The 22,581-nt window shown below is 41.1% G+C and overlaps 6 protein-coding genes and 1 pseudogene across 7 annotated transcripts; 3 read left to right on the forward strand and 4 right to left on the reverse strand.

Moving 5' to 3' along the window:
• Positions 1 to 5,878: 5,878 nt before the first annotated feature.
• K460DRAFT_379946 (cytochrome P450 monooxygenase-like protein) lies at positions 5,879 to 7,975 on the reverse strand (the record flags this gene model as incomplete). Its single annotated transcript, XM_040935206.1, has 6 exons — positions 5,879 to 6,032; positions 6,099 to 6,491; positions 6,738 to 7,087; positions 7,142 to 7,489; positions 7,616 to 7,800; positions 7,918 to 7,975. The coding sequence occupies 6 exons, from the start codon at positions 7,973 to 7,975 to the stop codon at positions 5,879 to 5,881; spliced, it is 1,488 nt and encodes a 495-aa protein (XP_040784538.1).
• A 980-nt stretch (positions 7,976 to 8,955) lies between these two features.
• On the reverse strand, positions 8,956 to 10,705 carry K460DRAFT_398086 (uncharacterized protein). Its single transcript, XM_040936186.1, has 2 exons — positions 10,101 to 10,705; positions 8,956 to 10,046 (listed from the first exon to the last, which is right to left on the reverse strand). Exons 1-2 carry the CDS (start codon positions 10,400 to 10,402, stop codon positions 8,960 to 8,962), a joined length of 1,389 nt encoding a protein of 462 aa, XP_040784539.1. The 5' UTR covers positions 10,403 to 10,705; the 3' UTR covers positions 8,956 to 8,959.
• Positions 10,706 to 11,053: 348 nt separating this feature from the next.
• Positions 11,054 to 14,434, reverse strand: K460DRAFT_398087 (uncharacterized protein; the record flags this gene model as incomplete). Its single annotated transcript, XM_040936187.1, has 7 exons — positions 11,054 to 12,368; positions 12,627 to 12,634; positions 12,784 to 12,994; positions 13,614 to 13,778; positions 13,990 to 14,044; positions 14,094 to 14,102; positions 14,152 to 14,434. The coding sequence occupies 7 exons, from the start codon at positions 14,432 to 14,434 to the stop codon at positions 11,057 to 11,059; spliced, it is 2,043 nt and encodes a 680-aa protein (XP_040784540.1).
• Positions 14,435 to 15,599: 1,165 nt separating this feature from the next.
• Positions 15,600 to 18,597, reverse strand: K460DRAFT_319597 (uncharacterized protein). Its single transcript, XM_040930430.1, has 2 exons — positions 18,557 to 18,597; positions 15,600 to 18,373 (listed from the first exon to the last, which is right to left on the reverse strand). Exons 1-2 carry the CDS (start codon positions 18,585 to 18,587, stop codon positions 16,056 to 16,058), a joined length of 2,349 nt encoding a protein of 782 aa, XP_040784541.1. The 5' UTR covers positions 18,588 to 18,597; the 3' UTR covers positions 15,600 to 16,055.
• Positions 18,598 to 18,732: 135 nt separating this feature from the next.
• On the forward strand, positions 18,733 to 19,323 carry K460DRAFT_176846 (uncharacterized protein). The gene is made up of 2 exons (XM_040927011.1): positions 18,733 to 18,898; positions 18,951 to 19,323. Exons 1-2 carry the CDS (start codon positions 18,831 to 18,833, stop codon positions 19,213 to 19,215), a joined length of 333 nt encoding a protein of 110 aa, XP_040784542.1. The 5' UTR covers positions 18,733 to 18,830; the 3' UTR covers positions 19,216 to 19,323.
• Positions 18,812 to 18,911, forward strand: K460DRAFT_t58 (annotated as a pseudogene). The gene has a single exon. The product of its transcript is annotated as a tRNA-OTHER (tRNA).
• A 1,032-nt stretch (positions 19,324 to 20,355) lies between the features above and the next one.
• On the forward strand, positions 20,356 to 21,032 carry K460DRAFT_345399 (uncharacterized protein; the record flags this gene model as incomplete). The annotated part of the gene is made up of 2 exons (XM_040931272.1): positions 20,356 to 20,800; positions 20,858 to 21,032. 2 exons carry the CDS (start codon positions 20,356 to 20,358, stop codon positions 20,947 to 20,949), a joined length of 537 nt encoding a protein of 178 aa, XP_040784543.1. The 3' UTR covers positions 20,950 to 21,032.
• Between the last annotated feature and the right edge of the window lie 1,549 nt (positions 21,033 to 22,581).

Raw genomic sequence — 22,581 nt, forward strand, 5'->3', positions numbered from 1 at the left:
GCTTAATAAAAAACTTTATTAGCTATTAAGTAATATTATAGATATAGTTAAAGTTCTGTATTTTTGCAGTTATTAAAAAACTAAATTAAATAAAAAATACTTTTGCGCTTCTATAGTAGCTTTGTAAAAAAATAATATACTAATAAAAGCTTAATATGCTAAATTATATTAAACTTTAATATATTAAAAATCTAAAGCAGTTTATTGTTTAATAGCTTAAATTATAGATTTTAGAAAAAAGCTGCTTTATTTTTTAAGTTTAAAAAGTATTTCTTTATAGTAGCGTAGGTATAGACAGAAAGCTATATAGTTCTAGCAAATAATATTTTATTTTTACAGCTATCTACTTTTAAAAGGTAAAAAAAGCTAGTATTTTAGTAGTTAAACAGCAATTTAAGCTTTTATAGCTTTTTTTATAATTATATACTTTTAATTCCCTACTAATATTTTATAACTAGCTATAGCTAATTACTGCAGTTATTAGTACTAGCTACGCAAGTTTTTAAAATAAGTATTTTTTTTAAATTTATTATTATAATAACTAGCTTTTTGCCCTACAAACTTTTCTAAATTAAAAAATAAACTATAGCTAATAGTGCTTTATAGTCTGCTAGCGTTAAAAATAGTATTAAGCTAAGTTATAAAATATACTATAAAATACTAGCATAAAATGCAAAATATATACTTAAAGTACTAAAGCTATATATTTATTACATAATTATATATATAAGCGCAGTACTACTATTTGCATTTTTTTAAGCTACTAATATTTTATACTATTATATTATTATTATATTAATTATACGCAAATAGGGCTAGGAATATACTTAATTTTTTTAGTATAAACTAGCTATTATTTGTACTACTGTATTTATAAGCAATACTTTAATACTAAAGACTATTTATAAATAGCAATATTTTAGCTTTTTTATTTTGCTAGATAATACTTAAGCCTGCACTATAATATAAAAATGCAAAAATATAATATGCTTAGTAATAAATTAATTTTGCAAAAAACTGCGCATTATAAAATAAGAATATAATATATTATACGCCTAAGTTAAATAAAATATAAAATTATAAAAAATATTATACTAGTTATTTTAAATAAAATCTGCAAAAAAACAAATACAATAAATAATAAGTATTATAATATTAAATTATAACTTAATTTTTAATTAAATGCTTGTTTATAAGCAGCTTTGCGCAGTTACTTAAATTATTATTTACTATAATTATAATACTATGCAATATATTTGCATTTAAAAAATATAGAATTTATATATACTGCCTAATATTAAATACTCTACTATATTATATACAAATTATAGTAGACCTACAGTACTAAAGCGTAGAAAATTATTAAGCAGCGCTAATAATATATATAAACTATTAATTATAATATTTTATACAATAAATAATTTTAATTAAATATTTATATAAATAAGACAGCTACTGCAACCTAGCCTTAAAAAAAATATACTAGATATTAATAAGCTAAGCTTTGTTTTATTTTTAAAAATACTAAAAAAAAAAATTAGCTTTTAAAAGAATAATAACAGTATATATTACTATATAAAAAATAGAAATAATTAAAAATAGATGCAAATATTAACTAAGTCTTAGTAGTATAGTGTACTAAAAAATGTAGTTAATTTAAAAAAAAATAGACTAAGCTTTGCAATTAAACTTTTAGTGTAAATTTAAATACTGTATATTTAACTGCCTATTTATCTTATAATTGCCTTCCCTACTATGTATGCTAACTTAGTTTATAATATTTTTATATTATATTTTATATAATATTATATATAATTTATTTATTTTTATGCGCATTTTATAAACTTAATAAACTATTATAAATAAGTACTAGTGCCCTAGAATAATTAAGTTTGTAAAAATAGCTTATATTACTATAATATTAATACTAATAGTAAATAACTATTAATACTAATAATAAACTGTAGACTACTATTTTTCTACTAATAAATCTGCGGCGTTTATTAGTTTTACCTGCTATATTTAATAAAAAATGCGTATACCCCAGCTTTTGCTCCTACTAGTTATTTTTTTAGGAATTATTGCCCCCTTTTTTTTCTAGAATTTTATTAATGCTAAAAAGTTTACTTTATTATTATAGTTTTGCAGTCTGTGCTTTTTATATTATTATATTTAATTACTATAAGTATAGAAACTAGAACTTATTTATTATTACGCAATAAAAATATTATAATAAAAAAAAAACAAGCTATTAGTAAATTTAAAAGTAGTAAAATTAGTTCTAGTTATAGTATTTAATAGCTAGAATACTAAGTAGTTATAAAAAATAAAATATACTTTAGCGCTATTTTAAATATACAGTAATAGTTTAAATAAAAATATTAAAAAACTATTAAATATTATTATAATACTATTAGCTTTACAGCGCATTTAAAAGGCTGCTTTAAGTAGCTAAATATTAATTAGTTTATAGTTATTAATTTTAAATAACTATATATTTATACTTGCAACTAGCTATAACTACAATAAAGTAAGGCTAGTTAGTAAATATAAAATATTTAATACTACTGTATAGAAAAATATATTTATACTAGCTCTTTTGCAGCAATATTAATATATATTAAATATTTATAATATAATTATAAAAAAAAATATAGCTAATTTTATTGCATAGTAAAAATAGTAGCCTAGCCTTTGCTGCAAATACAACTACACTTATTTAATTTTTTTTAAAATATACTATAAAAAGATATAAAGCGCTAGGCTAAAGTTAAAATACTAGTAGAATATAAAAATACTTTTGCTAAAACTAAAATTATTTTAGTAATTTAAATTATAATAAATAATAGTATAAGTATAGATAAAGTATATATTACTTTATAAATAAATTTTTACTGCAACTAGTTTGTACAAATTATACTTAATATATAAATAATAATAAAAAAAATAATACTACTGCAGGTTTAAAAAATAGTTTTTTTATAGCTATACTTTAGTACTGCTTAATAAGTAAGCACTATAGTTTACTATAGCAAAATAATAGTTAACTGTATTTTATTATAAATACTAAATATAATTAGCAACTTAAAAACGCATGTAATGCAATAAGCTAAAAATAAAATTAAAAGTATATATACAATGCTATACTTAAAACAACGCAGTATAATAATTAGTTAATTTTTAAATAATTTTACTTACCTGCTAAAAAATTTAAAAGATGTAAATATATTTTTTAAGTATATAAAATAAAAATAATAAACCTGCAGCTTAATTTGCTATAGTTTATATATTTTAGTATTACTACTATACTTGCTAAAGCTTTTTATATAAATAAAAAATAAAGATTTACTATTATAAGTTAATTAAAAAACTACTTTTAAATACTAAGCGCAAATACTATAGCACTAGTAAATATAATAATATATTACGCTATTAATAAGTACGCTAAAGCTAGTGCTAAAAAAACTATACTATTTTATAATTATATAATAGAAAGTAAGTATACATAAAATAGTATATAGTATATAATTAATAAAATATAGCAAACTATAATACTATTTGCTAGAAATAGAACTAGCTAAATTTATTAAAGTAGCTTATTATATAAAAGGCACTGCGTAAAAAGATTACTATATATATAAATAATAATAATAATAATAAACTTGCTATAGCTATTAAAAATAATTAATATAATAATAATATTAATAATATTATTGCTACATGTAATTTAAAAGAAAAGGAGTATTATATATAATTAGCTTAATAATATAAAAAAAAGCAGCAACTTTATTCTAACTAAATTAAAATACATTATATAAAAAATATAAAAGTACAGTACTATATACGCAACTACTATTAATAATATTAACTAAATTTACTTATATAAATACATATCTAAGTATGCTTTTTATTTAATAATATAATTAAAATTAATTTTAATTATAATATAAGTGCTGCAAGCTTTATGCAAATATATAAACTAAATAATAATACTTAGGCCTAGTTTTAAAATAGTAATAGTAGATAAAGTATTATTATAAATATAAACTAGTATACTTTTACTAAACTAGCTTAAAAAAAGTACTATGCTAAACTATATATAATAATTATTATACTTATAAAAAATAAATAAAAGCAAAAGCTAACTAAGTATTAAAAATAGGCTAATATATATAAAGCGTAAGTAGACGAATATGCAACTAAAAACAGCTTTATATAAATATATAATAGTTTGCTTTAGTAATAGTTTAGTAATATAATTATTAATATATTTTATTAATTATATTATAATTGCAGCTAGTATATATAGTACAAAATTATAAAAAATAATAAAATAAAGCAAAATTCTAAATTTTACTTAAAAATTTATAATAGGCGCTTAAACTTAGTAGAATATATACTACTATAAAAACTATTAAGCAGAACTTGCATATACAACTTTTACTTAATATATAATATAATTAGGTGCTATAAATAAGCTTGCCTATTTCTGCAATTTTATTAAAGCAGGTAATACTATTAAAGCAGGCAACACTAGCAATATAAGTAATATTAGTAATATAGGCAATACAAGTAGCACAAGCAAACTATATAAAATAGTTAAATAGCGCTAGCTAGAGTACGCAATAGCAGGCTAAAACTAAAAAGTAAGTATAAAGTAAATATAGCAAATATTTTAGTTGCGCAGATTGCTAGCTACTAGGGCCTGCCCAGCCTACTATACCTAAGTTGAATTTTCCTGACAAAGCTTAGGATTTTTATATAAATTTTTTTAATAATTATACTTTTAAAAAGTTTTAGTACTAAGTTATAAATATTATTTAATAAATATACTAGTTTAGTTTTTACTAATAAGTAATTGCTTATATTTAGCTAGCAAAGTATTAGTTATATTATTTATAGTAGCTAGTTAAAGCAGAAATTCTTAGTTTTTAAAATAAAATATATACTAAGCAATTACTTTTTTTTATTAAAAAAAACTTTATTTTATTAGGCCTAGTATTGTATTATAAAAGCTTTTTTTTTTAATTAATTATTAAGTATTATTTAAAAAATGCTATAAATTTATGCAGTTTTTTATTAAAAAAAATTTATATTGCGTTTTAAAGCCTAAACTGCAAGTTATATTTAATTTTTTTTTTAAAAAAATTATATATTATTATATTAAAGCATTGCGTTTAATAGTAAAAAACTACTAATTTTAGTAAAATTTTAGCATTGTAACTAACTTAACTAGGCAACTAACTCGCCTGTATAATATATTACTCTAATAGTTAGAAATATTAAAAATACTAAAATTTAGTAATTTTAACTTTTTATATAAAAAATATTTATTTTTATTTTTACTGCTACTAATCTAGACTACTTAACTTTTTTTAAATAATTTTAAAAAATAATAAACAAATAGCTAAGTAGGCTGTACAGGCTATAAGCGTTAGAATAATAATAAAAGTTTAAAAATAAAATTAAGTAGCTTTAGGGGAGTAGAGAGAGTTTAAAATTTAGCTTGCAGTATTTAGTTAAATATAAAAGTAAAAATTAAATAACTAAAGCTAGCATTATTCTTGTTAAAATAGGCAGGTTAAAAAACTATAGTTAAGAGCTGTAGACTACTCTAGGCAGAAGAAATTAAACGCGTACGTTAAGGATACTTTAAGAACTTTAAGACTGTATAGACCCTCGTAGCTAATACCTACAATAACCCTACGTTGCTCGACGAATAGCCCAGCAAAGTACTATTTGACATCGACAATAAGCATAAGTGACCTCATGACTGCATGATCCGCGTTAGTCTATATATTCCATGTTGTGATCTCGCATCTATACGTCTCGAAACTGCTAGGAAATCTATAATATGTGACAAAGCGATATGAATTGATCACTTCACCGCATGCAGCTTGCACATCAGCGGCTTCTTCTCCCACAAAATGAAAGTCAGTTGGTCCGTCCATTCATTGCTCTCGGGCGCTAGCTCAAGGTCGAAGCTGTATATAACTTTTGCAATGATAAGACGTATCTCGTGGTTGGCCAAGCTACTCAATGTTAGTATATCTTTCTTAAATATCTCATCTCACTCCATCTAAGACTACAAGACTTACTTCTTGCCCACACAATCCCTCGAACCCACTGAGAATGGTTGCAGTGCGAGCTTCTCATCGCTGTCAAACCTGCTGTCACCGAGCCATCGCTCCGGAATATACTCCATTGGCATCTTGAAGTTTTTCTTGTGGGTATACGTTGCATGCTGCGGGATGGCGACAGCAGTGTTAGGCGGAACAAATTGGCCGAGAATCGTACTGCCCTCTTTCGGCGTGATCCTTGGCATCTCTAATGGAACTGGGGGGTACAAGCGGAACGCTTCCTTGATGCAAGCTGCAAGGTAGGGCAGAGCAGCAAGTCGTTCCATCGTCATGCCGTCTGCGCTGGTGAACGTACCACGGATCTCACCGGCCAGCTTCTTCATACACTCGGAGCGAGTGACTCCTCTCATACTTGAACTGTTAGGCAGATACAACCAAAACTCGCATCAGACTCATTAGTAGTCATAGAGAGCAGAAAATCGATATATAGTACTATAGAAGAACGATAATAAGGTTTAGAACCATGGTTAGCGACTGTCTCGACCTATCCTAGAAGAATTAATGTGATCACAAATACCTCCGCACTCAAAGTACTTTTACAGAAACCAGCGATAGCTCAACTAGGGCGCAGGCGCTTTGAAAATCCTCTTCATACACTCGGGCTTTGTCAGGAGAAAGTATGTCAAGCCTGACACTAATGTCGCGGTGGTCTCAGTACCTGCAAGCATGAAGAGAGAGGCGTTGGCGTCCATTTCGCCTCGACTCAACCCCTTTCCTTCTTTCTGGCTCAACACAAGATCCCACAGATCCACGCCTTCGTGCTCACGGCCCTTTTCGAGTCGCTTGGTGACTCGTGTGACCGAATGCAGGAAGTGATTGATCCTCTTTTTGTTTCCAGTCTCTGGCACGAGAGTCTTGAACGCACGCCATAGCCTTGGATAACTCTTGAGTATGCCAAGCTTGGCCGAGTATTTGATACTCGAGAAGATGACCTTCACCCAGGGATCCTGAAGACAAAAGGTTAGTAATTGTCTTACAAATATCGTAGCTAGCAAACTTACGTATTCCGCGTTGTCGAGCATGTGAAGTGGTTCACCAAAGGTGAGGTCGCCCATGACATCGAAGGTGGTAAAGTTATACATTTTGACCATGTCCCACTTCTGATCGGGGTTTGCCTCTGTGCCCTCTAGCAGTCTCGAGACTAGTTGGTCGGCATATCGTACGAAAAGCGGTTCTTGCTGCTTGAGAGCTCGATCAGAGAATGCAGGCGTGAAGATCTTGCGCATTCGACTGTGGTCGTTGTCGCGAGCCTGAAGGAGATTTTTGACTCCGTTGGGCGATTGGCCATACGTGGCCCAGTTTTTATGTGGAACAGATCCCGTCGTTCCCTTGGTGCCATGTCCATAGACCTATAGGCTGTTAGCCCTTGTAGGGTCTAGCCCTCGCTCATATGGGGAGTATGAATAGTATATCAGTTGTGATTCTATCCGGTGCAGTAAAGCGAGTTCAAAGGACTAGTCCTAGTGATCACGTACATCTTTCCATGCATTCGGGTCGGTGAAGCTCAATTCATCTGGATTGATCCTCACAACATGGCCATATTTGTTATGCAGTTCTCTCACGGATTGGTTGCGTACGCCTTTCCACGTACTGATGTGATGCGGGATTCTTGTAAAGGCCCACAGTCTCGGTCCAGGAAACTTGCTGAGTGGGTGGAAGCCTAATTAGTGTACGGAATGTCTAGAGCAGAAATAGCATCCAGGGTTTTGACTAGCATCGTAGAGAGTTTGTAATAAGATACTCCACTACAGCGGACGGCCTTGTAATACCTGCATACTATACCTCCTTCTGTGACTTAGCATGCCATCAAAGCTAGTGCCCTCTTGTGTAGACATAATTATATTGCCTTTTCTTACTATCTCATCTTATCTACCCTTTAGGTCTAGGAATTGCCGCTCTCCTCTGTACCTTTAGAAGCTTTTGCTAGCTGTTGCATTTACGCATTATATAGTAAATTTGTCTACAAGGATAATTAACTAGTTAATTCTATTATAGAATATTACTAGTTTGCTATGCTTAACCCACTACATCTAGCACTTAAAGCAACCTAATTACTAAGAGAAAAGTTTAATTTGCGGATTCTATGTTTTTAAAAGCGCATTTAACGCTAAGCCTGCTTAAAAGGTTAGTGCTGTATTATACTTATAATATATAAGTAAATTATTACTTATACTTACAAAACTTTAAATAACACAGTTGCCTAGCAGGTTTTTTTTATTTTTTTCTATTTTACTAAACCCCTGCTAGCTTTCTGCTTTTCTACTCTAGCTATTTTTTATAGTATTGCTTTCCTTGTTGTCTCCTTTTTTGTTTTTTTCTATACGTGCTAGGTTAGCATTAAAGCTAAATATAAAATTGTAAATAAAAAACAACTAAAGTAGTTCTTCTGCCTTATAAACATAGCCGCGGAGTGTAATATTAGAAAAGTTAGAAAAAGATATTACGCTGTAGCTGCTTAGGATTTTAGCAAATTAGTCCTAGTCTGTTTCTTAATAGCTTAGAAAGAGGGCGTTTCGACAAAGTGGACACGTATTGGCGCGATGAAGCCATGTCGTAATGTTGCAGTAAAGTTACAACATTGATGATTAATCCGGCAGATAGGACCCATCAGACGACTGCCGCAAGGATTGTGACTAACTAATGAAGGATCGGGAGGTTGGGCGCCAGTCGCTGGCTATTTTACAGCCGGATATTTCTCACTGTTATGGAAGATGGCCTAGACCTGCTAGAAGGGCCCGGGGCTGTTATTGCTGAACATATACATCTTCTTTATTCACAGTTAACATTCTTGTGTAGTGTCATGACATGGAACAACGAGTTCATGAACCTCGACCTCGATTCAATTGAGGACCAAAACAGTCCAATATTTCTCGAATTCCGTAAACTTGTACCAGAGTCGTCGGTCCCGACAGAAGTCCTGCCTCCCCTGAAAGGCGACCACCTCCAGAAAATGGTAACATCCCTCCTGCGTTCCCCTCCGCGCATTCGCCTCGCAAAATGCATTTGTCTGATACGGTCCCACACTCTGCCACGGCATATCCACGTTCGTGAAGTCCATTCAATGCTCCTATCTGCGACAACGCCGGGTCCGATGCCCTGAGCAGCTGGACAGAGTAATCATCCACTCTTATTATTCCTTTATTTCTTCCCTCTCCCGTTCCAGACTGTGAGTACGTCGTCCAGCCTTGATGTTTGGTATCGAGGCTGTGCATACGCTGCAGCCAGCGCGTGAAGCGGATGACGAGGGGTTTGGTGAGGGGGAGACAGGCGCACATCAATCCGGCGGAGGATTCGGTGGCGGTCAGGACGATGTCGAGGTAGTTCATGTATGCTGGGTTGAGGCGGTGGGAACGATTGTAGAAGTAGATTGTCCCCCGGACAAGGGAGACGGTTGAGGTACTGTGGTCGTATGTAAGCGCTGTATGTATTTGCGAGCTGTTGACTTGCACCCCGCTAATGCAGAATATCGAGACCAGCGCAATCTTCTGTTTTCTGCGCATCTTCAGCCGAGAGACCATGACAGCCGGCAGAAGCATGAGGAGCATGTCCGACAAGGCATTGAAGATCCCCGTTGTCGGCACCGCTATCCTGCCAAAGTCGTATCTAGGTAACGTGCCAATCTCTTGTAGTACCAGCAGTATCAGACCCGCCAAAGTCCATAGTATCGTCAGAGTCATCAGCATCCACCAGCAGTACCGGAACCACTTCTGACGTAGAGTGAACGTGCGGTGATAGAGGAAGAGGATCGAGAGCTTGACGAGCGTAATCGCGATAATGTACGAAACGGCAAACGATAGCGTGGTGTTTGTTACGAATTTCTGTTCCTTTGTACTTTGCTGCGAGACATCTTGGAGGTCGAGCGCCCCGAAGGCTGTCAATAGTAGCCCAGATGGAAACAGGCCGAGGCTTGCGATCTATATCATTAACATGTGGAAATGATGAAAGAGTGGGGAGGCTCACAAATGCAAAGTAGCAGAGGTAATCATCAGTTGCTGGCGACGTCTACGTGGTGCTGTTCGCCCTCCCACCGCAGCTGTAGTCAACACGACGTCGATGGCCAGAATGGTATACGCTGGCACACTATAGTCCGCCGGGACGGAATTGTTCGCGCCCATGTTGTCTACTGATCCGGGCAGATGAAAGGATGTGAATGCAAGACTGAGTTGGGAAGGATCAGAAAGATGACTGTTGTACAGCTCGCGCAACCTACAGAATTGTGAGAGCACACGCGATCGCGTTTCAGGTCGACATGTCCCGAGCATACAATACCGCGCATCATGGACTCATAGATGGATAAGCTGCGTAAATCAGGTCTTACTCGTCCCAAAGGATTCCGGTTTGGGAATGTTAGGTACAGGCTAGGACAGGGCTGATTCGTGCTTGACCGAAACGCCTGCCATGTGGCCTCGGCATGGGGGCTTCTGGCCTGTAGCTAGCTGGAAAGGGAAAAGGTGGCAGTGCATGTCGCATGCAGTTTGCTCTCAGTCTTGCTCTTCATGTCGTGCTGTGTTGCACGATTCTGGCGGTCAATGTGGTCCTTCTATGAAAGGGATTGCAAGATGAAAGATCGTTGAAGAAGTTGCTTGAAGTACATGGCAAGTATTGCTGAACTTGGTTTCGCGAAATATCCTTTGCTGATGAGTGTATGCATGGTGGTTTGTCCCAATTTCAAAGGTTTCCGGCATCGTCATTGCACAGCGCTAGACGAGCTATGCCCAAATGGGACACTAGCGTCTACCTCCATCCGCCCAGCGACCTCCAGGCGCGTTCAGTTCAGCTGAATTTCCTTCGGTTTTGTAAGATGATCAGCCCGGACACTCAACCCAGAGCATTTCATGCCTGGCGGGGGAGCACTACCTTGCATCGGGATATTTCGGGGAATAAGCTCAAGACGTCAGCATAACGCCGAGCATGCCCTATTTCCGAGGAATATGCCAGCTAAGTGGTCGGTTCCAAAGCTCGTAAGCATAGTTGTAACCATAGGAACGGTCTCTCAGCCGAATAGCTGGATGGTCTGATGAAAATGACTGATGCAAGCCCATTCCGCGCCTGCGAAACATGACAAGCAGTTCCTCGAACATGTCTATCCATTTAGCATCTGGCAGAACTGGATGACCGTCAGCTTCATGCCAGAGTCTCCTCACGGAACCGGGTCCAAATCTTTCATCGAGCTCTACTCGAAACCTCTCGTCTGTTCGTGGGCAGGCCATGGTCAGCCAGCTCCAATCGAGTGGCGATCGACAGCTGCCCAGCTGGCTATAGATGCATATCTCGACAACGTAGCCTTCGCTTTGGCCTTGCCAAAATACATTGATACTGTAGTCTGTGTGGCAGATTGGACACGACCGAGTTGAATCGTCCGAAAGGGGGGATGCTTCGGGAGTATCTGCCTGGATGGCAAGCTTGGGGGACTGCGTTAACAGAGGGTCACGAGATGCATACAGATGCCAACAAATGGGTCGACATGTATGTTTGATATTCTCTCGCAAGCTCTTCGAATCGCGTTCTCGTTGAGAAATGATGATCTTTGTTATTACCAGCAATTGATCATGGACGATGCGTGCGTGACGAGCTGAGGACTGCTTGACACCGTTTCTGTGATATTCCGTATGTGTTTGCTTGTCGAGGAAGGTTGGAAGTGGACCGTGTTCGCAGCCGCGAAAGTGTCGTTTCATGACCAAGTGCGCATGCGAAAACGGGATTTGGATGAATGGTGAGAAATAGATGTCATCTCCGCCATGCTGGCGCGGTGTGTGCTCTGAGATCCAGCGCAAGATAGGATGACTCCAGTACCCGTGCCAGCGATGCAGTGTCCCACAATACCGACAGAAATAAGCATCAGCGATGTTGTCCTCAAGGTACTGCAATAGCTGGGTCCTCTCCGCCGGAGTCAACACCAGCTGTCCAGGAGTACAGAGGCTATATAGATCTCGGCAAGTGAAGGCGAGGAATGTTGTGGAAAGACCATCAAGATGCGACGTGATCATCAAGATTATCTCTGCAGGAAGAGCGAACCTTCCCAGATCCGACGGAGGGGATGGCTGCCGAAAGAGCCTCTCGAAGCGTCGACAGAGCCACTGAGCCATGGCACGGAGCAATATCTGCGTCGGTGGCGACAACGTCAGGGAACGTATAGACGAATGTTGATTGAGGATAATTTTAGGGGCTTGAAGATAAACTGGTGGAGGAATGTAGGCTAGATAGTGAGGTCCTGCCCTGCCACTCTGCCTACTTTGATAGCTAGCGTACCGCGCAACAGATTTCCGGCGTGACCGCCACTAATCGCACGCGGTACCAAAGTTGAGCGTCAAAGAGAGGACACTGAGCGGTAGAGAAAGAGCACCGTTCAACAGTGATGCGGATATTTGTCATCCAAATGTGGATTCGTCATCGAAAAGCAAATCAAGGAAGTAGAAGTAGGGATGGAGTTGCGTGCTTTGTCCGTCTCTTCACGAGCTTAGCGCGACGACGCGACGATAATCTTACATACGTATCTATAAATGAATAGCGTACAGTAAAGGGCTTTAGATAAATATAGTATTATTATTCAGACTTATGTACAAGCTCTTTTATATAGATAAGAATTATCGATGCTGAAGCGTGTTATCAGGCTCCCGTTCACCGTTTCTAGTTTCCCGCTTACCGTCTCTTGCTTCGCGGTCCCTGCACCTGCACTAGCTTCTGCGCCTTCTCGGCCTAGCGCAAATTCACCATCCTCACGTCCGCGTCCGACTGCGTACCCAACTTTGTTCCCATCGTGCGCATCCTCGTGCTCGTATTCATGTGCGTTCTCCTGCCCCTTCTCAGGTAGTTTCCTCTTGCGATTAATTCTCTGAGGTCCGAATAGTAAAATACTATATATAGAATTAGTATATTTGTTAGGGGTAGCTTTAGGCAATAGTATTTACTTTATACTATAAGTAATAAGAACTGTGTTAAGGTGCTGGGTATAGCACCTGAACTGTGGTTTTATACTGATTTCTCCTACTGCGTTGTATGATCTGCTCTTGCTAGTGTTGACGTACGTTCAAACAAGAAATAAGTAATAAGAAAGAGATAGTATATATTTAAAAGCTATCTCTAAGCTTACAATTCCAAGGATCTTCTTATAGAAACCAAGCTCTAAGCTCTATGTCCAAGACCTCGTTCCGAATCGAATTCAAGGAGAAATGGGAGTCGATCAAGACTGGAGATCAGGAGAAGTCAGCGACATGCTCGATCTGAGGATGCACATTTTTCATCCGTAGTGCTAGAGTGCACTTGCGATTCCATGTGAGAGAGAGAAGAAAAGTTGTAAAGCTCGGAGAGCTCTCTGCAAATCGTAAAAGCGGTTCCATGTGATGCAGGTCGGAGAAGAGCAGGTACAGGTAGTTTGTCAAGTTATAGAAACGGACGACGTTGAAAGCTATAAACGCCAACATGAGCGCCTCGGTAGAGGTGAAATAGCTGGTATCGTCGGTATTCCGGTCGTACCGCCCCCCGAGGTGGCCCAGTTGGGGAGTTTTCATTGTTTTCTCGCGCTGTTTGTGTGGATGATAGCCAAGGACACCGATTTCACCGATGCAGAACAGAGGCACTGTAATCGAGCTTTGGGCCTTATCATAAACAGAAAGACCCGTAAATCTCTCCGAGCTCGGTCTGCATAAAGGCAACATGTATCATACACCATCGGAAGCTGATGTCACTAATAGCCCAACGACAATGAACGTTGCAATCGCCAAAGTGTATGTCTGGGAAATAGCTAAATTCTAGTTGCTTATATTGCTATCCTATGATGGGAAGTGTCCAACATACTGGACTAATAAAAGAAGAGGTACATGAGAGTCCGTGAAAACCCTCCAAAACGAACGAAATCTTCTCTTTCCACGCCTCCTCCCCAAGACAATCCACAATGCTACTACAATCTAAGGAAACAGTCAGCTTCTCTTCGGCCATCAGAACATTAATACATACCTTGTTGAACTTCCATACTCTTAAGCAGCGTACGAAGCAATCGCATTCACTGACGCACCGTTGAAAGCATAGCAGCGTCCAAGTGTATAGTCCTTCGAGTCGGCACCCACAAAGCCACTACCGACAGCGCCAGGAATGCTTCCGCAGTTATCCGGCCCGAAGAAGTACGCTTTCTGAGTAGCACCCCCCCGAGTTTTGATCTTGAAAGACTGGAAACCCTCAGGCCAAGTCGCACAGGTGTGGTCCCAGACGTTGACATCTGTTTGGACGACACGGTCGCAGTTGGGGCCTGAGAAGGTGTCAAGGACGAAGGCGGATCCACTAGCAGAGAGACCAGCCATGATGGCGACGGCGGAAGTGATGGAGAAATGCATCCTGAAGAGGGGAGAGATTCTTGAAGTTGGGATGATAGAGTGTAAGGTGACTGAGTTTCTTGAGCTGAGGAGTTGTGCGGATGTAGAGTAACAGGAGAAGGGGTTTATATACATGAGCAAATGTACCATTTATCAGTGTCCGCTTACATCCCAAAAGGATATCTCGTATTCGTGTCTTAAGGCCGGCGAGAAAGTGGCGGTGCAAGCTGATGATGCTTGAGCTCCTACAGCATTCATCCATGTCTATTCACTACGTAAAGGGGTTCTAAATCACGTGTTCTTTGGGGCCTTACATATCTAGTCACAACTAATCATTCGCTCTGACTCTATGTATGCACCATCCTACGACCCAGGGTGGATTTGGCCCCATTTGTCGGCCCTTTTGACTCTTGGGTAACCGAAAGATCTGCACACCGAGTAAGCCGCAGCAGAACATGGAGAAAGCTCGCCAGATTGCCCAATGCAGCTAGCGTGCCTAGCAGAAAAACAAACTTACGGCCACACAAACACTGCGTTGGCTTATTAGGGGCCTAGCGCACTCGTCTATGGAGCCGTAATTGCCTTACTAGGCATTGCCGTTAGCTTCGGGACTTTAATCTTCGGAGAATTGTTCGCGCTATTATGTTATCATTCTTGTTCCGCAATTCAATACTCAAAAAACGTAGTTTGTACGTCAAGTTCATATGCGGGCCTGGTCTGGCACGGTAAAGTCGGTACATCTTGAACACCCCAGCGCCGACAATGAAATTAACCTGCCTGGCAATCATATAGCCTCAGTTGGGCCTTTGGGGGGTGACAGAAGCCTTGATTCAGCTGATTATGCACTGCTTTACCAAGTCGGAGTTCCTAGCTCTTCTCACTCGCAGCTTATGACTGGAAGAAGACAGCAAGAACTGCTGTAATTGCCGGCTATTTTAGGCTTGGGTTGCTCTTCCACATCGTCGGGATAGTGATTGAAACGTGCTCATTGGGTATGTTTATTTTGCGACGATCTGTGACCTTTGCACATCGGTTTGAGATCCTTCGGCAGGTTTCTACTTCTGGTGAGCGCACACTCGAAACATGCGGTGTGCTGATGGGTGGCCTCGCACTTGTTGTTTGTGGTCGGACTTTTCTTGGATATCCATATTGCAGCTAGTGGCTCTGGGCCTTATAAGACCCGAGTCCGAACGCGCAAGCGCACTATCTCCAGAATGTTCATAGTCCCTTATTGATCTTCATGATCGTCGAAGATTGTCTAAACAGATAATCACGCTTAACCGCCTTTGCTGCAGGCGGACGAAACTATAATATCTCTAGATCAACGTACCTGAGCTCAAACGCCACATTGGCTTTGCACGCGTGATTCGTGAAGCACGTCTAATCTCTACGTGGAGTGCGCCAATGTTATCCACATTTCTTTTGCTGAACATTAAAAAAAAGCTTTGCCAGAAATAGACCCCACCACGAACGCCTGAAAACCTTCACTAAGCACGAGCCAGTAGCGCCGAGACGATAGCACGAAGTGATTCATTTCTTTTCTGTCCAGTTCACACCATCATTCGTACACTTCTCACCCTAGCGACAGTGTATGTTCAGTATGGTTTACTCAGACACCAACATCCTCCACACGTAGCAGGCCAGACCCCATACCCGCGACTGCCCATGTTCCGAATTTCAAGTTTGGATTCCATGCCAGCGCTGTAATGGCAGACGGCTCCTCGAACACAGTGATACCTTTGCCGATCTCCGGGTTTGTTGGTTTCTTCGACATGATGGAGTGCTGGATACCTGGTTGAGTCGCTTTGTATCCTTCTGTGATACGGACTAAGGGCTGGGAAAGTACCGATTGTGAGACGTTTGGCGACGTAAATCCAGAAGGAACCATGCCATTCTCATCATGTGTTGCAGAGCTAGAGAGCTCCTCAACAGGCGCATCTTGCACCATTGCATCGTCTTCTTCAGGCGTAGCAGTCGGAAGCACCAGCTGCTCCACCGGTCTTCTCCACTCATGAACAAACCATTTTTGCTGCCACGGAATAACTTTGTAGTTCGTGATTCTCCCAACTGGATTACTGACCTCTACCGCCCCATCTACCCCGCCTACAAGCACACCTGGATGCACCGGACTAGTTGCAATTCGGGTGATACTGCTCTCAGATCGCATACTGTACAGGTTGTGGTAATACCGACGAACTGGGTTGTGCTTGAGAATATAGTGCTCATCCGGCATAGCAAAAGACTGTGTTTGCTCGTGCCATGCTTGGGTCACGCAAAGCGTCCGCCCGCGTATTGAAGCAGTGTAATCTGCGTTTGGGCTGCGAAGATCGAAGAGTCGTGCAAAGCCGTCGGCGATGCTTATCGAGAGAAATTGTGGTTGAGAGGGCCAACCAGAGGAAATGGTGAGAATGTAGGTATCAGCAAGGTGCTGGTAAAACCAAGGTTTCGGGCTGGATCTATTAGTCTCCACGGACGCAAAGGTGCCGGGCTGAGTCAATGTCCAGATTGCTACTGTGCCTGCAGCGGTGCCAACAGCCAGTGAAGTTCCTGACAACCAATGGAGACATGTTGGTATCGTCATTGGCAAAGATATATCGAATGCTGCGCGTGAGTAGTGGAGATAGAGAGGTTTCGTGGTGTTGACATCGGACTTCGGGATGCAGACATTTAGGATACGAACTCGAGCGTCTGACCAGATTGCCGCAAGTAGGCCGACGTGCACAGTTGTATCGTTAAACGAGAGCCCAGATCCATCTGTTGCTTGTATGGGACACCATCTGAAGTGTTTCGGTGCGCCCCAGTCTGTGCAAATTACCGATTCTAGTCGTGGCTCCTTTGCAATATCGAGCTCTCCATCCTTGGTGGCCTCGAAACTCCAGATCTGAATTGATGCGGGGTAGGAATGTGTTGCTGTGAAGGCTGGCGCTTTCGGATTTTCCATTGGCTTCGACTGACGACCAGTCGGCTCTTGCTCGACAGCGACGGCAAGATATTGCGTGCTACTTTCCTCGTTCGCTGCCCATTGTGCTTCTTGTATCCGTGCCCCAAGATTGAACAACCACCCTGGTCTGTCCTTGCTCTCTTTGAATGGTTCTGCAACGCTGACAAATGAGCCCTTCTTTAGGGAAGTCAAGTGAGGCTCATCGACGATACCAGAGAGTATATTCAAAGAGTTGGGTCTGGCACTTGCCAGATACGACTGTCCCTCCTCTGCGTTCAATTTTCTGCTCTTCTGCCCTATCGCAAATGCAGCCTTTCCAGTATCAGCGAACCACTTCCTTGTCACCCTGTTTTCCCTTTCTCTTGCGTCCTGGCTCTCGAAGAAGCTTCTCTTTAAGCCGCCAGACTGTCGAAGAGGCAGGGTTTCTTGTTTATACCAGTAGTCACGCGTTGCTAGAACTGGTTTGAGAGCTTCGCTCCCTGGCCCGAATAGATGTTTCAGCCGTATTTCCTGTCCACCGATCTTGCTAAAGTCCGCAATGCCTCGAGTGCGCAGTCTATCGTTGTCCACAGTAGGCACTTTGACACCGCCACCCTTGGAGAAGGCAATCGGTGATCTCACGTCATCTGTAAATTTCTTCCTGCCCTTGCTATTGGGAGTAGATGGCTCCTGGATGGAATCGACTTCCATAACGCTAATGTCGCGAGCGGAGTGCTTTCTTGGCGGGTTAAACTCTTCATCGGAGTCCTCCTCGTCCTCTTCGTCGTCATCATCTTCTCCTTCGTCAACGTCATCGTCTACCTCTTCCTCCTGCTCTTCTTCTTGAACGTCGGGCATGAAATCATCACCGTCGTCCTGTGGATCTTCCTGGAAATTGGGTGTTTGTGTACCTGAGGGTCCAGAGCCGTCTTCGTCCAGGAATGAGTATTCGTCCTCGAAACGATATGACTGGGGCTGTGTGCCGCGCGACCGGCGCCGGGGTTGTTCTGTGTGCTTAACTTAGCAAGGGTTGTCCAATGTGCAAGCAATCCGGTAAGATGCAGTCAGCGATATTAGGTACACAAAGGATTAGTGATTGCCCACCACATGTGCTAAAATGAGCTGAGTGCTATCAACCAAATCTGAAATATCACCTCAGAAGCAAAGTGCTTGCGAGCTTGATCACATACCTTCTGACATGCTATGCTGCACGCTTTGCATGAGGCATCAAGTGATTGGGCAATGAAAGTGTAAGTGCTGGTCTCGAATGGAAACCAGCCCCACCTCTGGTGGCGCACAGACCACCACAGCCCCGCCCTTCCGCTTTTGAAAAAAAGTTTCTGGCTCAAAATCAACTATGGACCTGATAAAAATTGGAAATGACCTTTTTGAGTGCCATAATAGACCAGATAATTTCCAAAAAGTCCATAAATCAGAAATACCACGGTGGTATGGTCTAGTGGTATGACGTCGCGTTGTGGCTGGCGGTTCAATTATGAACCCGATCCAGATCCGCGCCAGCCTGGGTTCGAGTACGTTATATCACACAATGGCGGTCCTGAGACATCTCTAACATGTCTACAGTTCCCAGTACCGCCAAAGCGATTATCCTTTTTTTGCAATTTTTTTCACCATTAACATGCCGCCTACGTTCGAGTCTTACTACGATCTAAAGTTGCCATCTCTGCTTCTTTTGTGTGTTAGCAACTACATAATATCTATACTACTACATTGTATAATCCGTTCTTCTCTTGTTAGCTTTACTTTCAAACAGAGACAGAACATCTATACAATAAAGAAACTGCCACTGGCCTATCGTTTCCTCTATTTTTGGAAACAGTGTAGGTAACTAACGCGAGGGTTGATGAGCTTGAGAGAAAGAGAGCTATCGAGTTGTCTGAGCGCTTGTACTAGGGTACTCTTGAAGCTCTAGACTATGTAGGGCGTCGTGCGGTACAGCAATTGTTATTAGCATAGCTCTCAACATCAATCGCTCTAGTGAGGCTAAACAGTGAGCAAGCTTTTGCGGATAGGAACATGCCCGATAGCGATGACTAGCTCGATTACACCAGTGATGATGCTCTTGTTGACCCCGCGTGTGATAGACATCGCGAGCCGACGGCTGCTTCGATACTTTCCTCAATGAAGACGTTGGCTACATATAAGCACCGAAGCCTCGTGGTAGCTCCAACTTACGTATATAATTTCCCGCTTAGTTCCCTGGGAATTGCAAACTTGTCAAATGGAATGGTAGTGTTGTATGTACTCGCTCCTCCCGCTGAGCGTGAATCGTGTATGAAGAGCAAACCCGGCCCCTACCCATTCTGCACTTGTCTAGTCCCTTGCACAACCCGCTTCATATATTGAAAAGCTTGCATTGGCATAATCTCTTTGATCAGAGGGCTTGATAACCGTGTAAGAGACAAATGGATTAGCGTGAACGATTGCCGCTTGCTTGGGTCACTCGCACCCTTATAGCAAGCTCGGAGAGGGATATAATGTCAATCAGAGCCTCCGAGAGCTCAGTAGGACAATGAGGACTAGTTAACATGGTATTGCTCAAGTGTACTCAGGGGATCTATCTCCACTCTCTGGGATCTGGTACTCCCTCGATCAGTCTTCTCTTGTCGGTGTTCTCTACAATCCTGACATTCGGAAGTCTCTCACGGTTGCTCGCCTGTTGTATTCACCCGTTCTTCGTTTGCGAACAACTTCAGCAACTCTCCCTCACTATCGCTTCGCAACGCTTCTCCGCAGCATCTCTCGGTGGAAGTCGAAAGGAATGACAGAAAATCCTCGGTGAGAGCTGAGCAAACGGACAGTCCTCACTCCCTGGTACCATATAAACCGCCGTTTCGCTCTTTCTGAGTACTATTCCACACCGACAGCAACCTCCACCAGTCGACTACTCCTATATACCGCATAAATCACCGGTATACCAACTCTCAGCAAGATCTACACCTTCCCTCATTAGCACCTCAACTACACGATGGCCACTTCAGCCCCACCTCCTCCACCAGGCGGTAACGACCCAGGCAAAGGCGGTCCAACGCACGCCATCTCCAAGCTATCACCACCCCCTAAGGTCACCCGCGCTCGCAACCGCGGTGATGGTAAGACAGCACAAACCGCGTACTGGAGCACTACCCTCTGGAACAACCCCAGCCAGAGTCAGTACCTAGTTCACCGTCTCAACCAGCCCGCCCCCGGTAAGTGGATGCGCTGTACGCATGGTGAAGCTCGTTACGAAGCGGAAACCGGCTACCCTGTCTATGAGCTCGGTGCAACACATGGTCGACGCGTGAACTTGCTGGCTGGTCAGCCGCAGCGCGACTGGGATCGAGCGACAGACAGGCACATTGACGAGATCATTGAGGAGGAGCAGGCCTGTGTGCGTAGGCATGAGCCCATGAACGAGGAGAACGTACTGGAGGGTAAGTGTTTCACTCGCCGCTGTGACGTCGTTGAGGTCTATGACTAACTGAGGTTAGGTGTCCAAGAGGAATACGAAGGCCAGGGCGACAGTGGTTTCGAACCTCCTTACCAATCTTCAACACCGTCCAACAAGGGCAAGAGCAAGTGACACCAATCCTCCCCTTCCCTTGGTAGTTACTAACATTGTCCAGCTCCGACCTCTCCTAGTTCTGTTAGTCCTCGAGATCCCAGCCCTCCTGCATCCCCAACTCCTCGAAGCCCCGGGACTGCTCGGTCCCCAACTCTTAGAAGTCCTGGATCTGCTGGATCTCCAACACCAAGGAACCCTGGATCTGGCGGCTCTGCTGGATCCCCTACCCAGCAGAAGGGTTAAGACTCTCCTGGTGACCGCAATTCAGGCGGCGATGGATCGTCTTGAGACGATGCTACTTATTCAAAAGTAGCTGCTGGCCAGTGTAAATAAAATAATAGATGAATTCTGAGGTAAATACAAAAAGCTTGGATGTGAGAGATGAAGAAACAAACCGTAATTAACCTGGATGTAAAAAAGGTGGTGAGATGAGTGAGGATAAGACTAACAGACTCTCCAAATTGGCTCGATATATCCACAATACCTGTTTTTTGTGACCTCCATGAAAGACTCACCATGTCAACTTCTATAGTCGACTCGAGGACACTCAGGAGTTATAGGGCTACACTGTTTTTCTTCTCTAGTGCATTATCTAACGTCCGGTAAAGTGCCTGAAAGAAAGCAAAAGCTGGAAGAATATTAAACCAAGAAGCATTGTAATGTAAAAAAGAGCGAAAACACAATGTGACCCGTAAAATACGAAGAGACCACTAATAAGAAAGATAGTAACTGCGTTAAATATAATTTGAGGAGGGAAGCAGAGTCTGATATCTACTCTAGATCCGCCTATATGAGTTGCGCAGGATACAGACATATCAGCGGTGTCTCGCAGCAAGCTAGCTATTTTCAGGTCTGATGCGTTTCTCCCTGTGGTGTCGTGAAGGCGTCTGGGCTACTGTGCGATCGTTGCCAAAACTGAAAAAGAAATTGTGGGGCGCCGTCCTACTGGATCCAGTATTTACGAGAACCGTGTCCAGAGTCTCTCCAGGGCTTTCGAAGGTATGAAGTAGTCTCGTTGATTGTCAAAGTAACCTAACTATCTTGAAGCCCAATACCTTCTTCATAGGTAGCTACATGTGGTATTGAAGACCTCCATGGTTCTGCGGGGCATAGTCTAGAGGCTTACACTGATGGAAACGTCGGAATGCATGATACAAAAATGGCGTCGCAATCCTCATCCTGTCGCACTCGGCTATAAACGATGGGTTGGCAAGAGAGAGGGAGTGTGGTGAGGGCGGTATCAAGCCCGGCAAAGGTGAGGTCGGAACCCGGCTAGGATACGTTCCGACGAGGCGCACATGTTCCCGAGTACACATGTCGCGCCATAGGCTGCATATGGAGGTTGCAAATCGTTCTCGCGAGCAGGCGAAAGTCGAATCAGCGAGGCTGCTGGTTGAAGGCGTGGGATACTCCACTCCACTCCACCTGTACGTGGTGTGGGCCTCGTGCGGCGCGCCATGCCCGACCACGCGAGCAATGACGCAGCGTCCAGCGAACGCACTCTGCGTGACCATCTTCTTAACATCCTATTTTATCCTCGATGGCCCCACGAATCCTTTCCGGCTCCACAGAAACTATCTGATCAGAAACTGACTACCGATGACTTATGACGCGCTCGCGGCTCCCGCCATTGGCTCTACCGAAGTCCGC

This window comes from Cucurbitaria berberidis (genome assembly GCF_010015615.1).
Source record: "Cucurbitaria berberidis CBS 394.84 unplaced genomic scaffold K460scaffold_5, whole genome shotgun sequence".
In the NCBI taxonomy this organism is placed as follows: domain Eukaryota; kingdom Fungi; phylum Ascomycota; class Dothideomycetes; order Pleosporales; family Cucurbitariaceae; genus Cucurbitaria; species Cucurbitaria berberidis.

What these genes read in the sequence shown, in the direction of transcription:
- K460DRAFT_176846 (XM_040927011.1), top strand. Translation starts at nt 18,831, where the DNA reads ATGACGTCGCGTTGTGGCTGGCGGTTCAATTATGAACCCGATCCAGAT. An exon ending in CCGCGCCAGCCTGGGTTCGA is followed by an intron (nt 18,899 to 18,950) that starts GTACGTTATATC and finishes ACATGTCTACAG; the next exon opens with TTCCCAGTACCGCCAAAGCG.
- K460DRAFT_398086 (XM_040936186.1), bottom strand. Translation starts at nt 10,402, where the DNA reads ATGCTCGGGACATGTCGACCTGAAACGCGATCGCGTGTGCTCTCACAA. An exon ending in ACCTCTGCTACTTTGCATTT is followed by an intron (nt 10,047 to 10,100) that starts GTGAGCCTCCCC and finishes ATAGATCGCAAG; the next exon opens with CCTCGGCCTGTTTCCATCTG.
- K460DRAFT_319597 (XM_040930430.1), bottom strand. Translation starts at nt 18,587, where the DNA reads ATGCAAAGCGTGCAGCATAGCATGTCAGAAG. An exon ending in GCAGCATAGCATGTCAGAAG is followed by an intron (nt 18,374 to 18,556) that starts GTATGTGATCAA and finishes TTAAGCACACAG; the next exon opens with AACAACCCCGGCGCCGGTCG.